Source organism: Heterodontus francisci, chromosome 25 (genome assembly GCF_036365525.1).
Source record: "Heterodontus francisci isolate sHetFra1 chromosome 25, sHetFra1.hap1, whole genome shotgun sequence".
In the NCBI taxonomy this organism is placed as follows: domain Eukaryota; kingdom Metazoa; phylum Chordata; class Chondrichthyes; order Heterodontiformes; family Heterodontidae; genus Heterodontus; species Heterodontus francisci.
Window position 1 is genome coordinate 72,838,882 of NC_090395.1, and position 24,914 is coordinate 72,863,795.

At 41.8% G+C, this 24,914-nt stretch overlaps 1 protein-coding gene across 7 annotated transcripts in view; it reads right to left on the reverse strand.

Annotated features, from left to right (window-relative positions):
* The window catches only part of LOC137383986 (suppressor of tumorigenicity 7 protein homolog), a 190,288-nt gene that overhangs the window by 146,435 nt on the left and 18,939 nt on the right, over nt 1-24,914 (reverse strand). The window contains exon 1 of one of the 7 annotated variants that reach the window (XM_068057494.1): nt 18,322-18,585. The exons of 2 other annotated variants lie outside the window; for them this stretch is intronic. Coding sequence is in view for 2 of the 5 variants with exons in the window: in XM_068057497.1 (XP_067913598.1) it covers nt 18,228-18,253 (26 nt within the window). In the remaining 3 variants the exon portion in view is untranslated. Of the gene's footprint in view, nt 1-17,890; nt 17,914-18,227; nt 18,586-24,914 lie in introns of those variants that run through there. 4 more of the 7 variants (XM_068057492.1, XM_068057495.1, XM_068057497.1 and 1 more) reach the window with 4 other exon arrangements.

Genomic DNA, 24,914 nt, shown 5'->3' on the forward strand with positions numbered 1-24,914 from the left:
TAATAGGGATGGGGACCTCATCTGGATGTCTGGACCTCACAGTGGACTGGCATACTGGACAACCAATTGTTTTATGGTCATGAATAGGTTTTACACCAGCTTGGCAACCACCCTTTGACTCCCATCTTGAGAACCCAACTATACCTCAAAAAACATTTTTCCTTCAGTTGAAATTGAACATAAGATATAGGAGCTGGATTAGGTCATTTGGCCCCTTGAGCCTGCTCCACCATTCAATAAGATCATTGTTGATCTTCTACCTCAATTCCTCTTTCTCACCCAAACCCCATATCGCTTGATTCCCTTTGAGTCGAAAAATTCAGTGATCTCAGCCATCAAAAGACACAACGACGAAGCATTCACAGCTCTCGAGTAAAGAATTCCAATTGAAAGGTTTCAGCCCAGCCGCCAGGCATGAGGCTCAAACAAATTATTTTGCATTAAAGAATGAGGAACTGAAAGTACTGACAGGTTGCTCAATGTCAACAGCCTGTGCAGGTTCCTTTTTCTATCAGAACTCAGCCAAATGGCCATGTTCCCCATGCACCTACTGTTGGAAACACAAACAGCCCAATAATACTCTCTGAAATTTAAACTGTTTTTTTTTTGAAGTGGGCGTGAAATGGCTGTGGTTTAGAAATGGAGTATGACAATCAACACAGAAAAAAGATTAGAAATAAGAGTGGGCCACACAGCCCCTTGAGCCTGCTCCACTATTCAATAAGATCATGGATGAACTTTGATATCAAATCCACTTTGCCACCCTATTCCCATGTCCCTTGATTCCCTTAGTGGCCAAAAATCTATCACTCTCAGTCTTGAACATACTCATCGACTGAGTAGTCACAGCCCTTTGAGGTAGAGAATTGCAATGGTTCACAACCCTCTGTGTGAAAGAATTTCTCATCTCAGTTCTAAATGGCTGACCCTTCATCCTGAGACCATGCCCCCTAATTCTAGACTCCCTCGCCAGGACAAAGCCCCTCATCTTCTACCCTGCCATGTCAGAATTTTTTACCTTTCAATGAGATCATTTATCATTCTTCTAAATCCAGAGAATAAAGGCCCATAGTATTCAATCTCTCCACATAGGACAACCCCCTCATCCTCGGAATCAACCAAATGAATGTCTGCTGCAGCCGCGCGATGGGAAGTATATCCTTCCTTAAGTGAGATCATCAAAACTGTACCCAATGCTAATGTGATCTCTCTAAAGGCCTCCATCATTGAAGCAAGACTTCTTTAACTCTACATTCAAACCCCTTCCAATAAAGGCTAATATACCATTTGCTTTTATACTTGCTGTACTTGCATGTTAATCGTGATTAATGTACAAGGACCTCAAATCCCTTTGACTCCCAACATTTACTAGTCTCTCAACTTTCATAAGAAATTCTGCTTTTCCATTCTTCTTCAAGTGGATAATTTCCCCACATTACACCCCATATGCTACGTTCTTGTCCACTTAACCAATCTATATCCCTTGCAGCCCTGCTCTCTCACAGCTTCCTTTCCTATGTAGTTACTTACCAAACTTGGATATATTACACTCGACCCTTCATCCAGATCATTGACATATATTCTAAGTAGCTGAGGCCCAAACACTGGTTCTTGTAGCACTCCACTAGTTACACCTTGCTAATCCAAAAATGACCCATTTATTCCTTCTCTGTTTTCTGTCCCATCCTCCATCCCACGAGCTTTAACTTTAACAACCTCTTGTGTGACACCTTATCGAATGCCTTCTGAAAATCACAACAGACTACATCCTCCGGTTCTTCCCCCATCTACCCTGCTTGTTACACCCTCAAAAAACTCTTAATAGATTTGTCAAGCATGATTTCCCTTTCATAAAACAGTGTTGACTCTGTCTAATCAGGTTATGATTTTCCTAGTGTCCCATTACCATGTCCTTAATAATAGAATCTACCATTTTTCTTACGACTGATGTCAGGCCAACTGACCTATACTTCCTGTTTTCTTTCTTTCTCTTTTCTTGAACAGAGGGGTTAATACGTCTACCTTCCAAAGCACGAGGAACATTCTAGAATTCTGCAAGATAATAACATCCACGATCACTGTGGCTACCTCTTTTTAAATCCTTGGATGCATGCCAACAGGTCCAGGGGATCTGTCAGCCTTTAGTTCCATTAATAGTAAAGAAAAAATATGTGGAGAAGTTAGCAATTATTTTCAGGTTTCTCAGTCTCATCAGACCCTTGTATCCCCACTATTTCCTATACATTCATTGTCTCTTCTACTGTGAAGACAGTTACAAAGTATTTGATTAAGATCTCTTCTATATCCTAATTCCCTATTACAATTTTTCCTGTCACTGCCTTCAAGGGACCCATGTTTACATCACTAATCTCTTACTTTACATCTTTGTAAAAACTCTTAAAATTTGTTTTTATGTTGCTGGCTAGTTTACTTTCATATTCTGTATTCTCCCTCTACGGATTTCTTGGTCATCCTTTGCTGATTTTTAAAACCCTCCCAATCCTCAGGCTTATTACTCTTTTTGGTAATATTACAAGCCTCTTTTTTGAAACTAATAAATACTGTGTTTAACTTCTCGAGTCAGTCATGGTTGTACCACTTTTCCAGTGACGCTTTTATTCCTCAAGGGAATGCTTAATAGTTTAGAATTTTGAATTCTTTCTTTAAATATTTGCCATTGCTTATCTACAGTCATATCTTTCAAACTAATTTCCCAATCTACCTTAGCCAACTCAGCCCTCATACTTCCATAATTGGCTTTGTTTAAATTTCAGACTTCACCCTGCCTCATGACACACTATTAGATCTAAAATAATCTGTTCCCTAGTTGGCTCCTCAACATAGCGTTCTAGAAAAGTGTCTAGGATGCATTCCTCAAGCTACTTTGGTTTGCCCAGTCTAACTGAAGATTAATGACTCCCGCAATTATTGTATTACGCTAGTTACATGCTCTTTTAATTTCCTAATTTATATACTGTCCAACACAATGATTACTGTTAAGGGGCCTATAAACTACTCCCAGTGTTCTCTGATTTGTTTTTTTTTTAGCAGCACCTATACTGATTCTACATTCTATTTACTGGGTTAAGTTCCTTTCCCATTACTGCCTTTATCTCATCTTTTATGATCAATGTTACCCCACCCCTCTTTCCCATTTAGCCAACCTTTTGCAAAAAAAATCAACTATCCTAGAATATTTAGTTCCCAACTATGATCAGTCTGCAACTACATCTCAGTAATAGGTACTAGATCAAATCCATTTATCTCTATTTGTGCCATTAATTCATCTATTTTGTAATGAATGCTTGTGTTTAATGTGACAGCTGGTTAATCCTCAGTCTTAATTCATTAGCTAGTATGATAATGTCATGTAGGTCTCCTGGCAAGGATTGCCCTCCCAATGGTTCATCCACAGCAGAACTGAGCCAAACTAACCAAGACAACCCTAGGTTTCCTTTATTGCTTTATTTTAGCTGATCTCAGGTCTGAGGTCAGTAATTGGGAAGGTAACTGGTGCCAGCATCATTGGTTAGGGAGCAGGTTGGGGGCAGGGAATGGGAAAGAGAAAAAAAAAAAAAACAGGTAGGGTTCCTTGTCTGAATAAATATCGAAGTGTTAGCCTTGACTCACCTCCAAGCCAGAAGACTGCGAGTTCAAGTTACACTCAGGGACTCGAGTACAAAAAAAAAGAGGCAGACATTCCAGTGCAGTATTGAAGGAGTGCTGCACTGTCAGAGGCACTGTCTTTCAGTCAAGGCTCCATCTGCTGTCTCAGGTTGACATAAAAGAGCCCATTATTTTGAAGAGCAAGGGAGTTCACTGCAGGCTCCTGCCCAATATTTCTCTCAACCGACTTCACTACAAAACATTTTATCTGGTCATTATCACATTGTTGTTTGTGGGATCTTGCTATGCTGCCGTTCGTCCTATATTACAACAGATACTACACTTCAAAAGTACTTTTTTTAAGCTGTAAAGCGCTTTGGGACATCCTGAAGTTGGGAAGATGCTGTATGTGAGTCTCTCTTTCTAGTGACCCATGCTGGAATGTGAGCAGCAGCAGGCAGCATCAAGTAAGTGAAAGATTCAGCATAAATGGTGATTCCTTCGACAGTCAAACAACCTGGAGTTCTGATAGAGAGTATACAACTGCAACTTTGTAAACCTAACTTTTCCCTTTACAAATGCTGATGGACCTGCAGTATATCTCCAGCATTTTGTTTTTACTGCCAACGCTCATTGCTTAAGCTCGGACAGGAAGCATGCCCATTGGAGTGCGGTCCTGAGTGAGGGTAGCTGGAATTACGCTCGAAGAATTAGCACATTTAGGAGAGACAGGAAGAAAATAGATCACAGAATATTGCAGCACACAAAGAGGTTAATTGGCTGATTGTGTCACTGGAAGGATTACCCAGTTATTTCCATTCCCCTGCTCTCTCCCTTTTAAATTTTACAAAAGCAAAATACTGCAGATGCCAGAAACCTGGAAAAGAAACAGAAAATGCTGGAAACAAACAGTACAGGCAGCATCTGTGGAGAGGGAAAGTTAATGTTTCAGGTCAATGATCTTTCATTGGAACCTTTTTAACTTTTACTTTTTCAAATATTTCTCAATTTCCCTTTTAAAAGCATTCTGCTTCCACCACTGCTCCTGACAGGGCATTCAAATCCAAACAACCATTTGTGTAAAGAAATTCTGCTCATGTTAAATCTTTTCCCTCTAGTTGCCAACTTCAACCAATAGAAACAGTTTCTCATGAGTTACATCTTTTTGATTAACTCCGTCAGATCTCCTCATCACCTTCTTTGTCCTGTTAAAGAGAGCCCCAGTTTCCCACGTCTGTCCTCACAACTTAAGGCTCTAATCCTTGATATTATCTCAGTGAATCTCCTGTACCTTAGCATCCTTAAATGAGGATATATAAAAATATATAGTGTAGTGCAGCATTATTCCCATTAACTCTCTAATCCTTTAATCGAGTCCATTTTTGGCTGCTCCCACCTACAATTTAAACGTCATTCTAACCCAGTCAGAACTGGATTCAATTTAAATCACCAAGACACTCCAGGTCTCGTTATACATCCTTGCACAATTAGAATATAGTGCTGCAAATTGTGATTAGTGTAATGTCTCTAAAAAAAAAAGTTACTGATGTAATTTTCGATAAAGATTCTTAATGACGAAACTAATTAGGATATCTGCGTACACAAAAGTGGCCTGTTGAATTACCATGGAGAGTTCACTACAGTCTGAAGGTATTGCTACTGTAAAGCCTGGCTCGGGTATAAAATCAAAACCCGACCCGGGCCCGACAACAGCCAACCTGAACCCGACAGGGCCCCCGAGTCCTTTAATCTTTTTTAAACGCCCGACCCTAAAGTAACAAACATATTAATGAAACAGAAAAAAAATCGTAGATTAAAACGAAAACAATACGAAACACTACAGTCCAGCCTGACCCGACCACGAATGCTGGATGCAGAATACAGACCCGACCCCGACACGTAGTCGGGTTTGAGTCGGGTAGCCAGGCTTTAAGCTACAGTATGATTCTACATGGTATAGCTACACTAGAATATAATACTGCAAGGTATTGCTGTACATTATTGAATGACACTTTATGGTATTGGCACATATTACAGTAGAATAGAAAAAGAAGAACTTAAATGTTTATAGCGCAATACACAATCTGAGGCTGCCCAAAAGCACCACATACCTACTTATGAAGTACTTTTCAATTGTAGTCACAAGTAACGCTGCAAGCTAAGACTATACACCCAGTCTAATACTGGACAGTATCACAATATACTCCATAGAATTACGTAGAATTTTATAGCACAGAATAAGCCGTACAATTCAACAGGTCTATGCCGGATCCATACGAACTTCCGCCCATTTAACCAATTCTATGCATAAAAGTGACCAACTTGTACTGTGAGCAACACAAACACACTCAACCAACAATGGCCTGCTCTGGCAGAAAAAGAACTTCTTGTTCAGGAGGGAAATCACCCTGATTTATACTAGTGCTTTCACATTTCTTTATTTGGGGAATTCCCTGCAAATACTGACTGACAAGTTCCCAAGGATCCTCTGTCCTAGTCTGTAAAAGACAGCGTTAGTTAGTCAAAGAAAAACTGTGTTTTCATTGCAGAAAACATTTTGTCAGCAAGTAGAAACAGAAATAGTGTGCTATAAGTCACCAAAAACAGATCTAGTGCTGAATACAGGAATCTCAAGACAGTGTGCTCCTGGTGAGAGGTATGGCCTAATCCCCAACAGATATCTAACGATTTCAAGGATCCCCTGTGATCCACGAAAAAAGGAGCGCCTTTCACAACACTTTACAGCCAATTAAGTACTTTGGAACTGTAGTCACTGCTGTAATGTAGGAAATGTGGCAGCCAATTTGTGCACAGCAAGCTCCCACAAAGAGCAGTGTGATAATTACCAGATAATCTGTATATGATATTAGTTCATGTATAAATATTGGCCAGGACACAGTGGAGAACCCCTCCTCCTCTCTGAAATAGTCCCGTGGAATCTTTTACATCCACCAGAGAGGATAGTGGGGCTTTAGTTTATTGTCTCAAGCCAAAGACAGCACCTCCGACGGTGCCGCACTGGAACGTCCCCTGGAGTGGGACTTGAAACTACACCCTTTGACTCAAAGGAGAGAATACTACTACTGAGTCACAGCTGACACTTAAGATGAAAAGCCCGTGTCATGATACTAGTCTGTAAAACACAAACGCAGTCCAGACCAGTTTACGATTAAACACATTTTTTTACAAGCAGATGTGCTTAATGTAAATAAATAGCTATTATGTGGGGCTGTGCAGACAGGTTCAACTCATTGTGCCTCTGGGGTCCTGAACTCCAGCGTAGTGCTGTGAGGAGGGGCAATGAAGAGGCAGAGATTTCCCTGCGTACTGCTGTGCACCTCGCAGTGGTAGAGTCGAAACAACACTGACTTCGGCTGGGCTGCATTTCTAAGGACCGGACGCCAATATAAGGCCCAAGTAGCTGGGCGAGAGTCAAGATGGTGAGTGTGAGCAGGCTACCCTGCCATGCGAGGCATCTCAGCTGAACACCACCCTGTTTTCCCCATACACACATGCTCACCAATAATGGCAGATTTACCCCGTTCCTCTAATTCCAGGTCTGGCACACCATGCTCCTGAGATCCTTAAACTCGCATCACTACACTATGACTGAGAACTCCCAAATGGAAGAAATTAAGGGTGCAGAGTCCACTGCGCCATTATGTAACACAACTCATCAGTGCATTCATTTAAATCTTTAAAAAGTTCCCAACTTTCCTGTACCTTGTTTCTCTCACTCCTAATCCAATCTTTCCTTTCCTTTCTTCACTTCTCATTCTGTACACGATTTGACTCTTTCAGCCATTCTAATTCTCCCTCCTTTCTGTCATCCCTCTTGTTTCTTTCAACCCTTAAATATCATCAGTTAAGGAGATAGACTGTTGGTCTCGTGGTCCCAGATGTCCTGTTGCCCACTCAGATTTCGAGCATGTTACGGCACAAATTATAGCCAAGCTGAAGGGTGCAGGAAACATCTCATGCTCCAGCAACTTCTGGTCCATTTTGTTTTACATTATATTGAGAGAGTAGCATAAGGGAACACCAGCTTAAACTAGTAAGGGGCAAATTCAAGACCGATATTAGGAAGTTCTTCTTCACAAAGAGCTCAATCCATGGAATGAATTCCCTGATAGAGTAATGGAAGTGAGAACAGTGGAATCATTTAAAAACACAAGTTGATGCTGCAACTGAACTTTAGGATCTTTCTGGATGGTTAAATTGATGGACCAAATGGCCTCTCTCATCCTTAATTATCTTGTGACTTAGTGAACATAGGAATTGATAGATATCAAAGGACTAGTTCGCCTTCTGCCATCTGTTAGTCGCATGATACAATGATAATGGAGTTGTTTATGACAGATCATAAACAATCTATTCAATCCATTCCATTATGCTGCTACGAGAATTGAAAGATGTAAAAATCATTTAATGTATTTCATTAAGCAATGTTTTTTCTTGTGTGACGAACTGTCCTTTAACTTTCAAACATAAATGCCAAGTCAGTCCCTCTGCTAAGCTTGTTGTGTGATCAACGATCATTCTCTTAATGCCAGCCTCTAGCAGCTCTCATCCTCCCAGCACAAACTTGATCTCTCTCTATTTTATAGATTGAACTACGATCAATTCTCTTATCAACGTATACCATTCGCCTCATCATGCTTGTGACAGCTCTTTAAAAGAGCTATCCACTGCTCTTTCACAGAATCACAGAATAATACAATGCAGAAGAGGCCCTTCAGCCCTTCGAGTCTGCACCGATGCACTAAAGACACCTGATCTGTCTACCTAATCCCATTTGCCAGCACTTTCCCCATAGCCCTGCACATTTTTCCTTTTCAAGTATTTATTCTATTCCCTTTTATAAGTTAATATTGAATCAGCTTCCACCACTGTTTCAGGCAATACACTCCAGATCACAACAACTCAGTATAAAAAAAAATTCTCTTCTTCACTTGTTCCTCTTAACATTCACTGTTTTTTCACTTTGTGACTAAATTCACTTTGTGCGTCAGCCATGGCCCAGTGGTAGCACCCTCGCCTGAGTCAGCTGGTTCCCGGTTCAAGTCCCACTGCAAAAATCAAGGTTAACACTCCAATAAATACTGAGGGAGTGCTGCAGAGGTGCCATCTTTCCGATGAGACATTAAACTGCCTTCTCAGATTGATGCAAGTGATCTTGTGGCACTATTTCAAAGAGCAGCAGGGTCTTGGCCAATATTCAGCAACATCACAAAAACAAACAGATTATCTGGTCATTACCACATTATCTTTTCTTTTTCTTTCTTTTGGGCCTCCTTATCTCGAGAGACAATGGATACGCGCCTGGAGGTGGTCAGTGGTTTGTGAAGCAGCGCCTGGAGTGGCTATAAAGGCCAATTCTGGAGTGACAGGCTCTTCCACAGGTGCTGCAGAGAAATTTGTTTGTCGGGGCTGTTGCACAGTTGGCTCTCCCCTTGCGCCTCTGTCTTTTTTCCTGCCAACTACTAAGTCTCTTCGACTCGCCACAATTTAGCCCTGTCTTTATGGCTGCCCGCCAGCTCTGGCGAATGCTGGCAACTGACTCCCACGACTTGTGATCAATGTCACACGATTTCATGTCGCGTTTGCAGACGTCTTTATAACGGAGACATGGACGGCCGGTGGGTCTGATACCAGTGGCGAGCTCGCTGTACAATGTGTCTTTGGGGATCCTGCCATCTTCCATGCGGCTCACATGGCCAAGCCATCTCAAGCGCCGCTGACTCAGTAGTGTGTATAAGCTGGGGGTGTTGGCCGCTTCAAGGACTTCTGTGTTGGAGATATAGTCCTGCCACCTGATGCCAACCTGATTACCACATTGCTGTTTGAGAAAGCTTGCTGTGCGCAAATTGGCTACCATGTTTCCTATATTACAAAAGTGCACTTCAAAAGTACTCGACAAGCTGTAAAGTGCATTGAGATGACCAGTGGTCGTGAAAGGTGCTATAGAAATACAAGTCTTTCTTTTTTGTTGATCATGTTCTTTCTCTGAGTACTCAATGTGTTGATTGCATGATTGTGCCATGATTGCGTTGTCTCCACCGAAAAACAGAAGAAGATCGGGTTATTCAACTGTTTGTGGCTTGTTTTTTTTATTCGTTTTATGGGATGTGGGCGTCGCTGGCTAAGCCAGTATTTATTGAACATTCCTAAATGCCCTTGAACTGAGTAGCTTGCTAGGCCATTTCAGAGGACATTAGGAGTCAACCACATTGCTGTGGGTCTGGAACATGTAGACCAGACCAGGCAGATTTCCTTCCCTACAGGACTTTCGTGAACCAGATGGGTTTTTACAATGATCGACAATGGTTTCATGGTCGCCATTAGACTAGCTTTTAATTCCAGATTTATTAATTGAATTTAAATTTCACCACCTGCCATGGTGGGATTCGAATACATGTCCCCAGAGCATTAGCCTGGGCTCTGGATTGCTAGTCTAGTGACATTACCACTATGCCACCACCTTCCCAACAATATTGCGGACACAGAATGGCTGCTGCCTGTCGACCTAACAGTCACCACAATCAAAATGTTCTTCAACTCTTGTAAAGTGCTTTGAGACATCTCGATGTTACCATATAAATACACGCCTTTTCATTCTCTAGAAAGAAAGATTTTCATTTGTAAAACTCCTTTCATGACATCAGGATGTCCCGAAGTGCTTTTCAACCAATGAGGTACTTTTGAAATGTAGTATAATGCAGGAAAAATAGTAGTCAATCTGCGCACAGCAAGCTCCCACAAACAGCAATGTAATAATGACCAAATAATCTGTTTCTGCAATATTGATTGAGGGATAAATATTGGGCAGGACACTTTGGAGAACATACATACGTACTAGGACCAGGCCACTCGCCTCCTCGAGCCTGTTCTGCCATTCAACAAAATCATGGCTGATCTGACTCTTGTGCTTTTCTTCGAAATAGTGCTTTTACATCCACCTGAGATGAGAAGATGAGGCCTCTGTTTAAGGTCTCATCCAAAAAAAAAGCACCTCATTCAGCACTCCCTCGGTTACTGCAATGGGCGTGTCCGTCTCAAGTTTGTGCTCAAGTCTCTGCAATGGGTGTTGAATCCACAACTTTTTGACTCCAAAGCGAAAGTGTTATCCACAGAGCCATGGCTGACACTAACTCATTCTTTTCTGATAAAGAATGCAGATCACTCAATAAATTTGGAAACATTAAATTACTTCCGTGTTCTTACACTCACACACCATGGAGTTAATTGAGCAGTTTAATTTGTTTTTAAACACCAGTGACTTACAAAGCCACAATGTGTGGTGACAGTGAGGATATAAATATATACATAAGTAATTAGTTATGCAAGAATAAGCAGCAGCAATAAACTAATCTTGCCGTACAGGTGGCTGATAACACTGAGATTTCCTTGCCCAGAATTTGTTGTTGTCTGAATTCTACAATGAAATTTCTGCCCAATAACAGTCACGGGGATCTGTTTATTACTTTGCAGGTCTTGTTTAAAATTCCAGCTAGAGTTCAAACTAGTCATTCCTTACAGTGCCAAGCACTCTCATTAAAAATTAATGCAGAGGTCACCGGTGCTCAGCATCCACGTTATGCAGCAGAGTGCAGTACATCAACAACATAGGATCACTGCACACATTCAACTCTTCAAAAGTTACAATCGTGATTTTCATTTTCCCAGTGCTGGAAGAAGTTCTGCGTGAGCAGGCAGAGGGCGAGAGGTGGCAGAGGGCCTAGTCCACCCGTGACTACAATAACCATAACTCATAGAACCTCATGTCATTGGACCAGTAATTCACATTTGCCCCCCTGCAGTGCGATTTTTTCAAGCAATATTCCAATCAGTGCCACCTGATTTACAGTAAAGCACTGTTGCTGATATCTATCATAAGCTACCCATTTACTTCGCAAAATGCCAAATTTATGAGTGGTAATGAGCTTCAATAACTAAAAATTTAGCCCAGTCCTGACAAATGATTAGGGTCGTTTTTTTGGGATTATATGCAAGTGCTCACCCTCGAATACATGATAAAAAGGAAGTCTTTGAGCAATTAGTTGTCCTAGCAGTCTGTCCCCGTACCCAATTATTACAGAGAAGCATGAAGAGGCAGTTTCATGACACAGGAAAGAGTTACTCGGACATTTCAGCAGTTACTGGAACACATGCACAAAAATCAATAATGCACCATGGGCAGCTACAAAACCTGAAACTCCACAAACCAAAATGACTGGATGCATTCAGGATCGTCAAAAGTGCAAGTGACATGACCTGCTAGCAGTGGAGATGTCTGACAGACTTGCCAACAACAATAACAATTTTAATCAGCGCTTAAACTATCAGGCAAACTTTCTCTGGGGTGCTTTTATCAAACCATAAAATAATACAGCACAGAAAGGGGACATCTGGTCGATCACAACTGTGCTGGCTTGGAACAGCAATCCAATTAAGTCCCACTCCACTGCTGTTTCCCTATACCCTGCAAATTTTCTCCTTCAACTATTTATCCAATTCCCTTTTGAAAGAAAGTTATTGTTGCATCCGCTACCATTACCCTTTGGCACAATGCATTCCAAATCATAACTTGGTGTGTAATTATTTTGTATTACTTTGTCCTGCCTCTGGTTCCTTTGCTGTTTATCTTAAATTTGTGTCATCTGGTTACCAAGCCTTTTGTCACTGAAGACAGTTTCTCTTTACTTACTCTGTCAAATCCATCATTATCTTAAATACCTCCACTAAACCTTCCCCGAACCTTCCCTGCTCAAAAGGAAAACAATCCCAAATTCTCTTGTCTTTCCACGTAACTGAAGTCCTGCATCCCTGGTACAACAATCCACGGACAGCAAGTACGCAGCTGCGCTCGCAAATATAAACAGCTTCGTCCAGTGGTAGCAAAGTCCCACTTTTCTATGCCTACCAAGACAAACCTTTTCCAGGACCCACACCCTACCCTTGAATCCCTATCTCCACTGAATTTCTCCCCCAATTCCCTCTCCAAACTCATCACATCCAGGAGTCATACTTCTTGATTCCCACTAAACTATTGTTGGCACCCATGCCAGTTGACAGTTCATGGTTCCCTCTCCCTGGGTACCATCCTCCTCCCATTCAAAACCACCTCCTCAAAAACCAACCTTTAGATCCTCTGACCTTCCAAAGTACTGATTCAGCTCCAGTCGCCAAAGTCGTTAACATGTTGTCACCTCCCAGACCTGTGTTTACCTGTCTTGTAATTCCCTTTATGAATCTCTCATGTTTCCTGTTCAAGGCACTTTATATGCACGCTGCTGTTCAAGTCAAGAAGCATTCAAAAAAGAAAGCGAGCTCAATGCTTCAAGTCCTAATGAAGGATGCACCCCCCAAAACATGAGCTTTTTTCCCCTTTCAAGTGGTGATCAACTGACTACTTGGGACACTTCAAGCATTTCCTGTTTTTGTTGCATCTGTTAGTTTAATAAACTTACGAATTCAGCAGCTAACCAATCTCAAAATAAGCACCATGAAAACCCCTAAATAGGTTAATTGAACAGCAGTAATCTGTAATGTATAAAGTAAATCCAAAAAAGTATCAATCTGGCACATCTACAACTTCCCCATTGGTACTAGGTACCATTTCTCAGAATCTTTGTGCTCCCAGCAAACAACGTCAAATTATTGAGCTGCAGCCCCTGCTGGCTGTCTCAAGCTGCACCCTTTTATTGTCTTATCCAATATATTGAATCAAAAAAACCACGAGGGCAGAGTGGGAAAGTTTTAAATTCCACATTCTTGTGAAACACAGCAAGGTAAACCAGTCAAACAAGCCATCCCAGAAAACAGCACCCTGCACTATCGCTAAACCCAGTCATACCGCAGGGTATAGCTCCATTTCCCCCAACATACTTGAAGTCCCATGCTCAAAACAGCACCATATACTGCATTATACAATATTTCTAAACTATTAAGTTAGAGTGCCATGTTAGTACCAAGCTGGGGGCAATTTTACTCTTGGGACTCACATGAACTGTGTTCAGATTGCCCAAACTAACTTCACTAAAAAATCTGACAGTCACCTAAAAGAAGGAATCTTTCATCCTATCCCTCTGCCCTGGTTTCAAATCCTGTAAGGTTTTTCATTATACATTATATCCACATTTATAATGGCACTTCCCATGTAAACTTGTCACACAAACTGCACTCTCTCCTTCCCCTGGGAAAGGTGTTGTAATGCCACCGGTTGTGCACAGGTGCAATTACACAATGATAGGTTTACATAAATCATAAGAATTTATAATAGAAATATTAAACTAAGGACAGAATGTATGACTTTACAACAGGGAGTGAATTATACCTGTGCCCTGGTCCACCTAAAGTCTAGACTTGCCTTGATTCCCAAAGTCATGGGAGATCCACCATCATATAAAATGAGTCTCCAGCATGCATATCTCAGAGTTTATGTGATGGCGCACCATAAAAACTACCTGATTTGGCCAAGATTTTGGTCACTTGTCCCAATATCTCCTTGAGTGGCTCAGCATCAGATTTTGTTTGATAACACTCCAGAACATTTTATTATGTTCAAGGTGCTATACAAATGCAGGTGATTGTAGTGGCAGACTTATTCAGAAGCAGCATGCTATCTTCAGATAGGATGTCTGTAGTGAGGCCTTTTAACCCAGTTATTCATTTAGAACAATTCCTTTCAACCTCATTGTGTGTCACAGTTGGCAGGTCAAGATGGCCTGTGGACTTCAACAGAATTCAACCTAAATTCTGCTCATATTTAACCGATTTTTAAATATCTTTTTGTATTCTGAGACTCCATGTAGAAGGTTTCTTCCAACATCTGTTATAAACCACTAAATTTCACCACTCAAATTTAGTTAAATGTTTTATATTCTAGTCATTTACAAAATCTGCCTGCACTCTCCTAACATGGAAATATGCTGAAGATTCCTTTCAGAGGTGAGCCCTCCAGGGTGGCGATGCTCAGTACGGCAGCCTGTCGGTGAAAAAACAAAGTTCTGACAAGCATCTGGCAATAGAGTCATGTGAGGCAGTAGTCTAACCATGGTCAGTGCTGCTCAGGGCTGTGGGCAGGGTCATTCACCCAACTACCTGAGGAACACGAAATATCCGAGTTGTTGCATTGAGGGAGTGATCGAATCTCGTATCATGTTTAAGATCCATCGTACACTACATGCCTTATGTTACTGCAGGTAAATGGCAGCAAGCTAAAAGTGGCAAATGACATCCCACCTAAACAGCAGGGAAGGAGGGCTGGGCATTGAGGTCAAACGAGTAAGAGACACTCCTGAACTCCCACACCAGGGTTAGTTTGCAGAAGTGGGTTTTCGCCAGGTGCGCTGGTTTCCTCCCACAGCCAAAGACTTGCAGGTTGATAGGTAAATTAGCCATTATAAATTGCCCCTAGTGTAGGTAGGTGGTAGGGGAATATAGGGAAGGTGGGGGATGTGGTAGGAATTTGGGATGTGTAGGAATAGTATAAATGGGTGGTTGATGGTCGGCACAGACTCGGTGGGCCGAAGGGCCCGTTTCAGTGCTGTATCTCTAAATAAATAAATAAACTCATTCTGTAGCCTGCCCATGCACTCTGATTCTGTGCATGGTACCAGCTGCCCTAAGAAAGGGGAGGGAATACCTTTCACAATAAAACAATTGAGCTAACTGATACCAAACACGAGTCATAAAATAGCTGGTGCCCAATGCACTTCAGCAAGCACCTTGCAAAACTGAACCATCTTGTAACTCAAGTTATCCACTGCATTCACCCATTTAGTAATAAAATATTTTTCACTTCTTTCTTGACTCAATACACAAATACAATTTAGCAATAATCTGTTAGGTTTTATTATTACCCAAAATACTGTAAACCCACCACGTCTTCAGTCAATCTTGGAAAAAAAGATGAGTTGCAGCAACTGAATTAACAATCTGCTAATAGTTAGTCTTTCACTAACTTCGGTATTTTCAGTGATTGAGAAAAACATCTTTCGGCAACAGAAAGGGAGGCAATTCGCTTTACTGTCACACTTCACTGAACAGGAATACTGACATACAGATTATTGCTAAATTCTGTCTGGTCTGTACTGACAGAAGTGAAAATAATTTTATTACAAAATGGGCAAATACAGTGGATAAAAGTAGTTGCAAGATGGTATATTGTAACCTTGTATTACAGTAACACTACTATAAATTTTCATACCACAATACTAAGCGTCTAAATGCAGTCACAATGTAGCACAATTCTATAAACACCAGTCATATTATATACTTATCACTATGTTGCCATACTGCATCCTGTGATACTATCACAACACTATGCTGTTAACTGTAGCACTCTCATACTGTAAGTTATCTGTAGCACTGCAATACTGAAATACTGTATACTGTTACAACATGATCAGTTGCAAAACTCAAAAGCTTCTAATATGCCCGGAGGGATGGCAGAACAGAAAACAATTTCTTATCTACATTAAACACAGAATTCCAATAAAATCCCTCACACCCCCCCCCCCCCCCCCACCACACAGGTCCTGGGTGTCTCTTTAATAAGCATGTGCAGAAAGTCAATCATGGGCAAACTGCAAGGAAATGTTTCATTCCAAATAATCCAAACATGCATCTACAAAACAGACCAAACTTATTCAAGCCACCTTCAAATAATCAAACATTTGATGCATTATTGCAGAGTTTTAACTGACAAATCATTGAGATTTTAGGGATATTAATCTGTGGATAAATTATTCCCTAGCAATATCCTAGGCCTGTCCTCTTGAAGACGTTAACTCGTTACTGGCGCTCCATTCCACTGGTTCTGACTATATGCAGCCCCTGGCCCAAGTGGTCACATGAAGACAGTGAGCATCAGCAGATCATTTAAATCAAAACCCATATAAATACAAACAAAGCACAGACAAATATCAGGAGCCAAACATTAAAAATCCTTGCAGGCAGCAACTCATAGCTTCACACCAACAGCTGCTTGTTAATTAAACAGTTAGAACATCTGTCAGAGCACACTTGCTAAAATCTTGGAGTATAATTACCCACAAATGAACTGAAACGTCTTGTCGTAAAATCTAAGGGAATGGTGAGAAGGAGTAAATTGAGAGAGAATAGTGCAGTGTTAACCATACAACTTAGCTGCTAGCCATGTGGCTAACTAGGAATGCAGATATTGAAAAATGTATTTATCAGCAAATCAAAAATTGAGAAATAGACACCATCCTTGGGCCAAGTGATCGCAATACCAATATTCGCATGGCATGTGTGTGTGTGTGAACTTTAAGTTTATTGTGCTTAAGTTGGTAAAATGATGAGCTGAAAAGTAAAATTGGAGAGCATTTTATCATCATGAGTTACTTGGTTACTGAATGGTGGTCAATATTTAACTATACACATGCGAAGTACTATTGTGTAAATTTATGTATAATGGTTTGTACTAAAAATGAGTGTAGCTCAAACAATGTTGCCCTAGATACATCTGTGGATAGTTAGTCAATTCTCTTGGGCAACTTACGCCCTTAACGTAGCAAAAGATTCTTCTCAGAAGTGTTAAAAACCATCTGTGTTCAGATGCCTGGTTGATTGCGACATGTTTTTGGGATACACAAGATCGAAAAAAAACTTGCATTTATATAGCACCTTTCATGCCCTCAGGACGTCCCAAGCACTCGACAGACAGCCAATGAAGTACTTTTGAAGCGCACTCTCTTGTGATGCAAGGGCAACACTGGAATAGCAGACAGCAATAAAAATCAGATAGAATAACACAAGGCAGTAAAATCAGCGGTAATAAAAACAAGAAATGCTGAAATCACTCAGCAGGTCTGGCAGCATCTGTGGAAAGAGAAGCAGAGTTAACGTTTCGGGTCAGTGACGCGAAACGTTAACTCTGCTTCTCTTTCCACAGATGCTGCCAGACCTGCTGAGTGATTCCAGCATTTCTTGTTTTTATTTCAGATTTCCAGCATCCGCAGTATTTTGCTTTTATTTTAGAGTAAAATCAGCGGAATGTCCAACCAGCTAACCCGGTGTCCAGTATGTTAAACCCCGTTAAAGCTTTCCCCAAAAATTAGACAAAATTGATTTTTCTTCTGTCTCCATTTTTCTCGACATTTTGAAGGAGTGAATCACTGATTGTTCTCAGTCCTTTTATAGAAATTCAGCTTTTTCCCACCGAGAGCAAACACAGCTCTTTTTCCCTGCACTATTTTCCAATCGTTTCTGCCGGCTTTTAGGAGGCGTGTCGGAAGAACAAAGATCGGCTACTTACTGGAGAGCAGAATATGCCAAACCTGGCTGGAAATGCATCAAGCCTTAATTGCTTACCACAAAATGGAAGCGTTTCAGTCAGGAATGGGCACAGTTCGAATCCAAATCTCCCAGCCCAGAAGCACTGCAAAAGATAAGCACATGGCTTGCACATTTCCCCGGCTCTACCATGCAGAGCTCTCAGTGAAACCATTTTGAACAGACGTCAGTCTGTGCAAATTAATAACCTAACAAAAATGCAATCCTTCTACTCGATGGGATGGCTTGCTAAAGTATATTATATATACACAAATGCAATGGATATATAGGAAACGCTCCGTTTGCGGCGAGGACAATACCTACAGGAAGAGTCGGCGTTGAACATGTCTGGCGCAGTTGCAAGAACCAAATACCAACAAGTCAGAAGATCCAGGCAAAGGGTAAAAAATAGACCTTAGTAGACGCCTTCTTTCTGAGCTACAGAAGTCTCCAGATCTCTCGCACGGGCACAGAACAGGGGTAAGTTCCTCGTCTGAATGGCGATGAAAATGAAACTGAGCAAGAGACTGCGAGAGAAAAGGGAAGAAAGTGAGGGGCGTTTTTACTTTGCTCTCCCACTTTGCAGAGGAGAACCACAAACAGACAAGGGTTGAGTGTCTGTCTGGGACCGATGCTAGAGAGAGGAGTGTCTGGCAGGGCAGACCAAGGCAGTGACACGTATAGGGAGCCAATATCTGGAACTGATAGGAAACACACTGTGGGTAGTGCATGACGCAAAACGCACAAGTGGGAGGAAAGGAGGCTGGAGCCACGTTTGCTGTCCGCTTCTGGCAATCACTCTTCCATCATGCTATTCCACTAGAAAAACAAAGGTTGATTAAAAGGATTCTCGCTAATGTTAGCCCCAGAGGTTTAAGTGATGGATTCAATGTGTGATGTGATACTGAGCCATACACAGAAAGGTCCTAAGATTGCTCCACAGTCTGCTGTCAGCTGGTCATCGGCAATAGTTAGGATGCCAAGAATGTTCTTCAGAATCTGGTATTTCAGATCTGTGCTGAGTTTACTAAACTGAAATGAAAGATTCTTACAGCAAAGGAGGCCATTCAGCTTATTACAACTGTGCCAGCCCTTAAAAAAAACACTCTCCAATTAGTCCCACTCCCCTGCTTTTCTCCCTTTTCAAGTATTAATCAAATTTCCTTTTCAAAGTTACTCTTGAATCGGTTTCCACTGCCCTTTCAGGCAATGCATTCCAGATCATAACAACTGACAGTAAATGAAACAAAAAATAAAAATCGCAACTCCCTTCTGGTTCTTTTGTCAATTATCTTCAATCTGTGTCCTCCAGTTACCATCCCTCCCACCAATGCAGTTTCACTTATTTACTCCAACAAAACCGCTCAATTTTGAGAATCTCCCTTTAACCTTCCCTGCTTTAAGTAGAACAATCCCAGCTTTTCTAGTCTCTGCATAACTGAAGTCCCTCTTCCATTCTGGTAAATATTCTCTGCGCCCTCTCCAAGGCCTTTGTTTGAGGGTGTTAACTCTGCTTTTGGCAGTATAACTTGCACTGAGGCCAAAAAGAAGAAATTATCAGTTAAGATTCCCAAGCTGATTCCCAAGGGGCGGCACAGTGGCGCAGTGGTTAGCACCGCAGCCTCATAGCTCCAGGGACCCGGGTTCGATTCTGGGTACAGCCTGTGTGGAGTTAGCAAGTTCTCCCTGTGTCTGCGTGGGTTTCCTCCGGGTGCTCTGGTTTCCTCCCACATGCCAAAGACTTGCAGGTTGATAGGTTAATTGGCCATTATAAATTGCCCCTAGTATAGGTAGGTGGGGATGTGATAGGAATATGGGATTAGTGTAGGATTAGTATAAATGGGTGGTTGATGGTCGGCACAGACTCGGTGGGCCGAAGGGCCTGTTTCAGTGCTGTATCTCTAAACTAAACTAAACATATAATGTGACCCCCCTACTATGGATAGTGCACGTGTGAATATTGACTGATGGCTGGTCCCAGCTATGGTGTGACAACCGCCACCCCACACCCCCACCCCACCCCCAACAGAGGAATAGCCAGCGATGCACCCTATCTGCAGTCTTACATGGAATGACAACTTAGGCAGGCAGCATCTGCAGAAAACAGCCAACATGACAAGTTCAGGAAAGAAAGAGGAAAACTTTGAGGAAAATTAATCAATTTCCCTTTTTGTTTAAGTGACAAACATGCTGTAGAGATGGTAGGCGAGGTTAAATGTTCCCAAAAGCTATTTTTGATGATAGCAGGTTCATGCAGACATTTGCCAGCTAAGAGCACACACAATATTTGGTTGATACGTGACTGGACAGACAAATAGGTTAGCAATTGTGACATAGATACTGAAAATTTATCAACTGATGATCTGTAGCTGATTAGCAAAAACTAGCTGTCAGTATATCTTAGACAGACACAGATTACGACATGATTAAGAACTGCAATATACATAAGCTTCGTAATTCATGCCATCACTGGCTAATCCAGAATAATGTTGCTTTTTATAAAGCAACAAAATAAATTATATTTAGAATTAATGATGATTGCTAGTTTCACCAGCACTGCGAATCATAGAACTACAAAAGTTAACAGCATAGGAGACCATTCAGCTCATTGAGTCTGTGCCAGCTCTTTGCTACAGCAAGACAAAACTAACTCTACTGCCCTCTCTCCAAAGTCTTATATCTTGCTCTGCTTCAAATATGTATCTACATTTTTTTGAAGGTAATTTGATGAGTTAACCGCAGTAAAGCAGTCCATGCTTCAGCTATCCATCTTTCTCCATTCACTCTACCAAAGCCCTTTATAGTTTTAAAAAACATTTAAAATGAATTGCAGAGCAAGTATAACATGGGTTTTATGATGTTGCAAATATCTGACCCCAGGATTAATCTAAGGTGCAGTTACACAGGTGATCACACCCACAAATTCCTGCAATGCTAGCATTAATCATGGCCACACTCTGAGATACTAAAGCTAATACAGTGTCAGGACAAGTCTGGAACTAGATAACAATCTGAGCATTACGGGACAAAATGGTCTGCACACCACCAACCTCACTGCGCTATTCCACTCCTAGCTCAGCTTCAAATCTCATCTATTCGACCCTCCAAAACTTTACCCAGCTCTGTCCCTAACCCATCTCCGCTGCCAGTGAATGCTCACCCATAAGTTTGCCACGACCAGGTACGACTTATCCAATGGCCTCCCAAGTTCCACTCTACACAAAGTTCAGCTCAATCAGAAGCCTGTTATTTGTGTTCCAATAGAATCACAGAATGGCTACTGCACTAAGGAGGCCATTTGGCCTATCTGGTCTAAGCCCCACTCACACATCGCTTTAGTACTTACTGATCTCCATTGTGCTGGGAGATGGGCATTCAGACTCCTTGCTAGTTTAAGCTCCCCTTCAACCCCTGACCAGGGCCAAACTCTGCAATCTCCCCAAACTCCATGTACAAACTCAAACTTAGAAATTCTGCATCTGGACTACTGTGGGATCCTCCTCCCTCGGTTTAACTTGTGGCACAAGCTTCAACCATCGCTCTCTGTAGTTCTCTTCCTACTCCCTCCACCTTGACACATCTCTCCCGACCTTCAAAAATATCTTCAAGATTTACCTTTGCTCACCTCTGCAACTTTTCTACAACGCCTGATGTCACAACACACATCATTTCAAACTGTTGTCATTAGATTGTGGCCAGGAGCATAGACTTTGGCTGATTTGCCCCAGGACCACTGGTCCTTCATGTGTTTTATATGAAATTACCTTACTTTGCATATTCTACTGGTAGTAAATACATAACGTAAAAAAAAAATCAGATTCTTAAGAAATTGAGGAACAGAAAATTATTGGAAGAATTTCACCGAGTACATTGGGTAAAGAAAATGCTGTAAAACAACTATAGTTACTGAAATAGCTCATTAAAATGCTCAATGTAATCAGAAAACCTTCATTTTAAATGCAAATTATAACATTTTTAATGAGCTTCTGAATGACTATTAGTCTGTTCGTTTTTATTTTGGTCAGAATAAAAGTACTTTCTGTACTACTGGCAGTACTAGCAAGTTTCCCAATCTCTTCTATTGACGATACAATGCAATGTTTTACTACTCATTAAAATCTACTGACAGCAGAAGCAGACACGCCGAAAGGCCTACAAATCATGGGTCAGACCCACTATTCATCGTTTAAATCAACCTCCCTAAGCTGCTCTCATGTATGTTTCCTTAGAGACGGGGGTGGTGCCAGAGGACTGCAGAATTGCAAACATTACATCCTTGTTCAAAAAAGGGTGCAAAGATAAGCCCAGCAACTACAGGCCAGTTAGTTTAACTTTGGTGGTGGGGAAACTTCTAGAAAAAATAATTTGGGACAAAATAATATGAACAAATGCGGGTTAATTAAGGAAAGCCAGCATGCATTGCTTAAGGGAAAATCATGTTTAACTAACTTGCTGGAGTTTTTGGAGGAGGTAATAGAGAGGGTTGATGAGGGCAATGCTGTTGAAGTGGTGTACATTAACTTTCAAAAGGTGTTTGATACAGTGCCACACAACAGACCTGCAAGCAAGTTTGTAGCTTATGGAATAAAAGGGATGGTAGCAACATGGATACAAAATTGGTTGATTGAAAGGAAACAAAGAAGTGGTTAATGGATGTTTTTCAGGCTGGAGGAAGGTTTGTAGTGCAGTTCCCCAGAAGTCTATGTTGGAACCCTTGCTTTTCCTGATTTATATTAATGACCTGGACCTTGGTGTACAGGGCACAATTTCAAAGTTTGCAGTTGACATGAAACTTGGAAGCACTGTGAACTGTGAGGAGGATAGTGTAGAACTCCAAAAGGACATAGACAAGTTGGTGGAATGGGCAGACAGGTGGCAGATGAAGTTCAATGCAGAGAAATGGGAAGTGATTCATTTTGGTAGGAAGAACATGGAGAGACAATGTAGAATAAAGGGTACAATTCTATAGGGGGTACAGGAGCAGAGGGATCTGTGCATAGGTCACTGAAGGTGGCAGGACAGGTTGAGAGCGCAGTTAATAAAGCATACAGTATTCTGGGCTTTATTAATAATAGGGGCATAGAGTACAAGAGCAAGGAAGTTATGTTGAACTTGTGTAAGACACTCTCGTTAGCTCCTGCCCCACCCCTGCTTTATTTGCTTAAAACCTATTACATTTCTAACCTTTGCCAGTTCTGATGAAGAGTCACTGACCTGAAACGTCAACACTGCTTCTCTCGCCACAGATGCTGCCAGACCTGTTGAGTATTTCCAGCATTTCTTGTTTTTATTTCAGATTTCCAGCATCTGCAGTATTTTGCTTTTATATTATTGTATAAGACACTATTTCGGCCTCAGTTGGAGTATTGCGTCCAGTTCTGGGTGCCGCACTTTAGGAACGACATGAGGCCATGGGAGAGAGTACAGAAGAGATTCACGAAAATGGTTACATGGATGAGGAATTTCAGTTATGAAGATAGATTGGAGAAGTTGGGACTGTTTTCCTTGGAACAGAGAAGGCTGAGAGGTGATTTGATGGAGGTATTCAAAATCATGAGGGGTCTGGCCAGAGTAGAGAGAGACTATTCCCACTCGTGAAAGGATCGAGAACGAGAGGGCACAGATTTAAATTATTTGGTAAGAGAAGCAAAAGTGACATGAGGAAAAACTTTTTCACTCTGGAATGTGCTGCCTGAGAACGTGGTGGAGGCAGGTTCAATCGAAGCATTCAAAATGGAATTCGACAGTTCCATGAAAAAGAAAAATGTGCAGGGTTACGGGGAGAAGGTGGGGGTATGGAACTGAGTGAATGGCTCATTCGGAGAGCCGGTGCGGACACGATGAGCCAAACGACCTCCTTCTGCACTATAACAATTCTGTGATCTTTCTGACAACTATTGACTACACTTCACTGAGTCACTGGGCTGCATGAGATTTAATATGTTGTCACCTCAGAGATAACTTGGAAATAATTCATGAAGCAGTGGAGATGTGAGGAGATACATGAAACTCCGTAGACATAAAGAACTAACCAGAGGAAGATGCTCCACAAATATCCCCATCCTCAACAATGGAGGAGCCCAGCATGTCAGTGCAAAAGAAAAGGCTGAACCATTAGCGACCACCTTCAGCCAGAAGTGCCGAGTGGATGATCCATTTCAGCCTCCTCCTGAGGTCCCCAGCATCAGATGCCAGTCTTCAGATAATCTGATTCACTCAACAGGATATCAAGAAACGACTGAAGGCACTGGATATTGCAAAGGCTACAGGTCTGGACAACATCACGGCAGCAGTACTGAGTTGTGCTGCAGAACGAGCCGCAACCCTAGCCAAGCTTCTCCAGTACAGCTAGAACACTGGGATCTGCCCGACAATGTGGAAATTTGCCCTGGTATGCCTTGTCCACAAACAAAAAAGCAGGATAAATGCAATCTGTCCACTTACCACCTCATCAGCCTCCACTCCATTATCAGCAAAGTGATGGAAGATGTCATCGACAGTGCTATCAAGCGCCACTTAAATAACACGCTTTTTTTATTCATTCATGGGATGTGAGCATCATTGACTGGGCAGCATTTATTGCCCATCCCTAATTGCCCCTGAGAACGAGGTGGTGAGCTGCCTTTTTGAACCGCTGCAGTCCATGTAGGGTAGGTACACCCACACTGCTGATAAAGAAGGGAGTTTCAGGATTTCGACCCAGCAACAGTGAAGGAACAGCGAAATAGTTCCAAGTCAGGATGGTGTGTGGCTTGGAGGGGAACTTGCAGGTGGTGTTCCCATGCATTTTCTGCCCTTGTTCTTCTAGGGGTAGACGTCTAAGGAGCCTTGGCGCGTTACTGCAGTGCATCTTGTAGATGGTACACGTTGCTACCACTGTGCGTCAGTAGTGGAGGGAGTGATTGGCACTGCATCCATAAACAAACGGGCTGCTTTGTCCTGGATGGTGTTGAGCTTCTTGAGTGTCGTTGGAGCTGCACCCATCCAGGCAAGTAGAGAGTACTCTT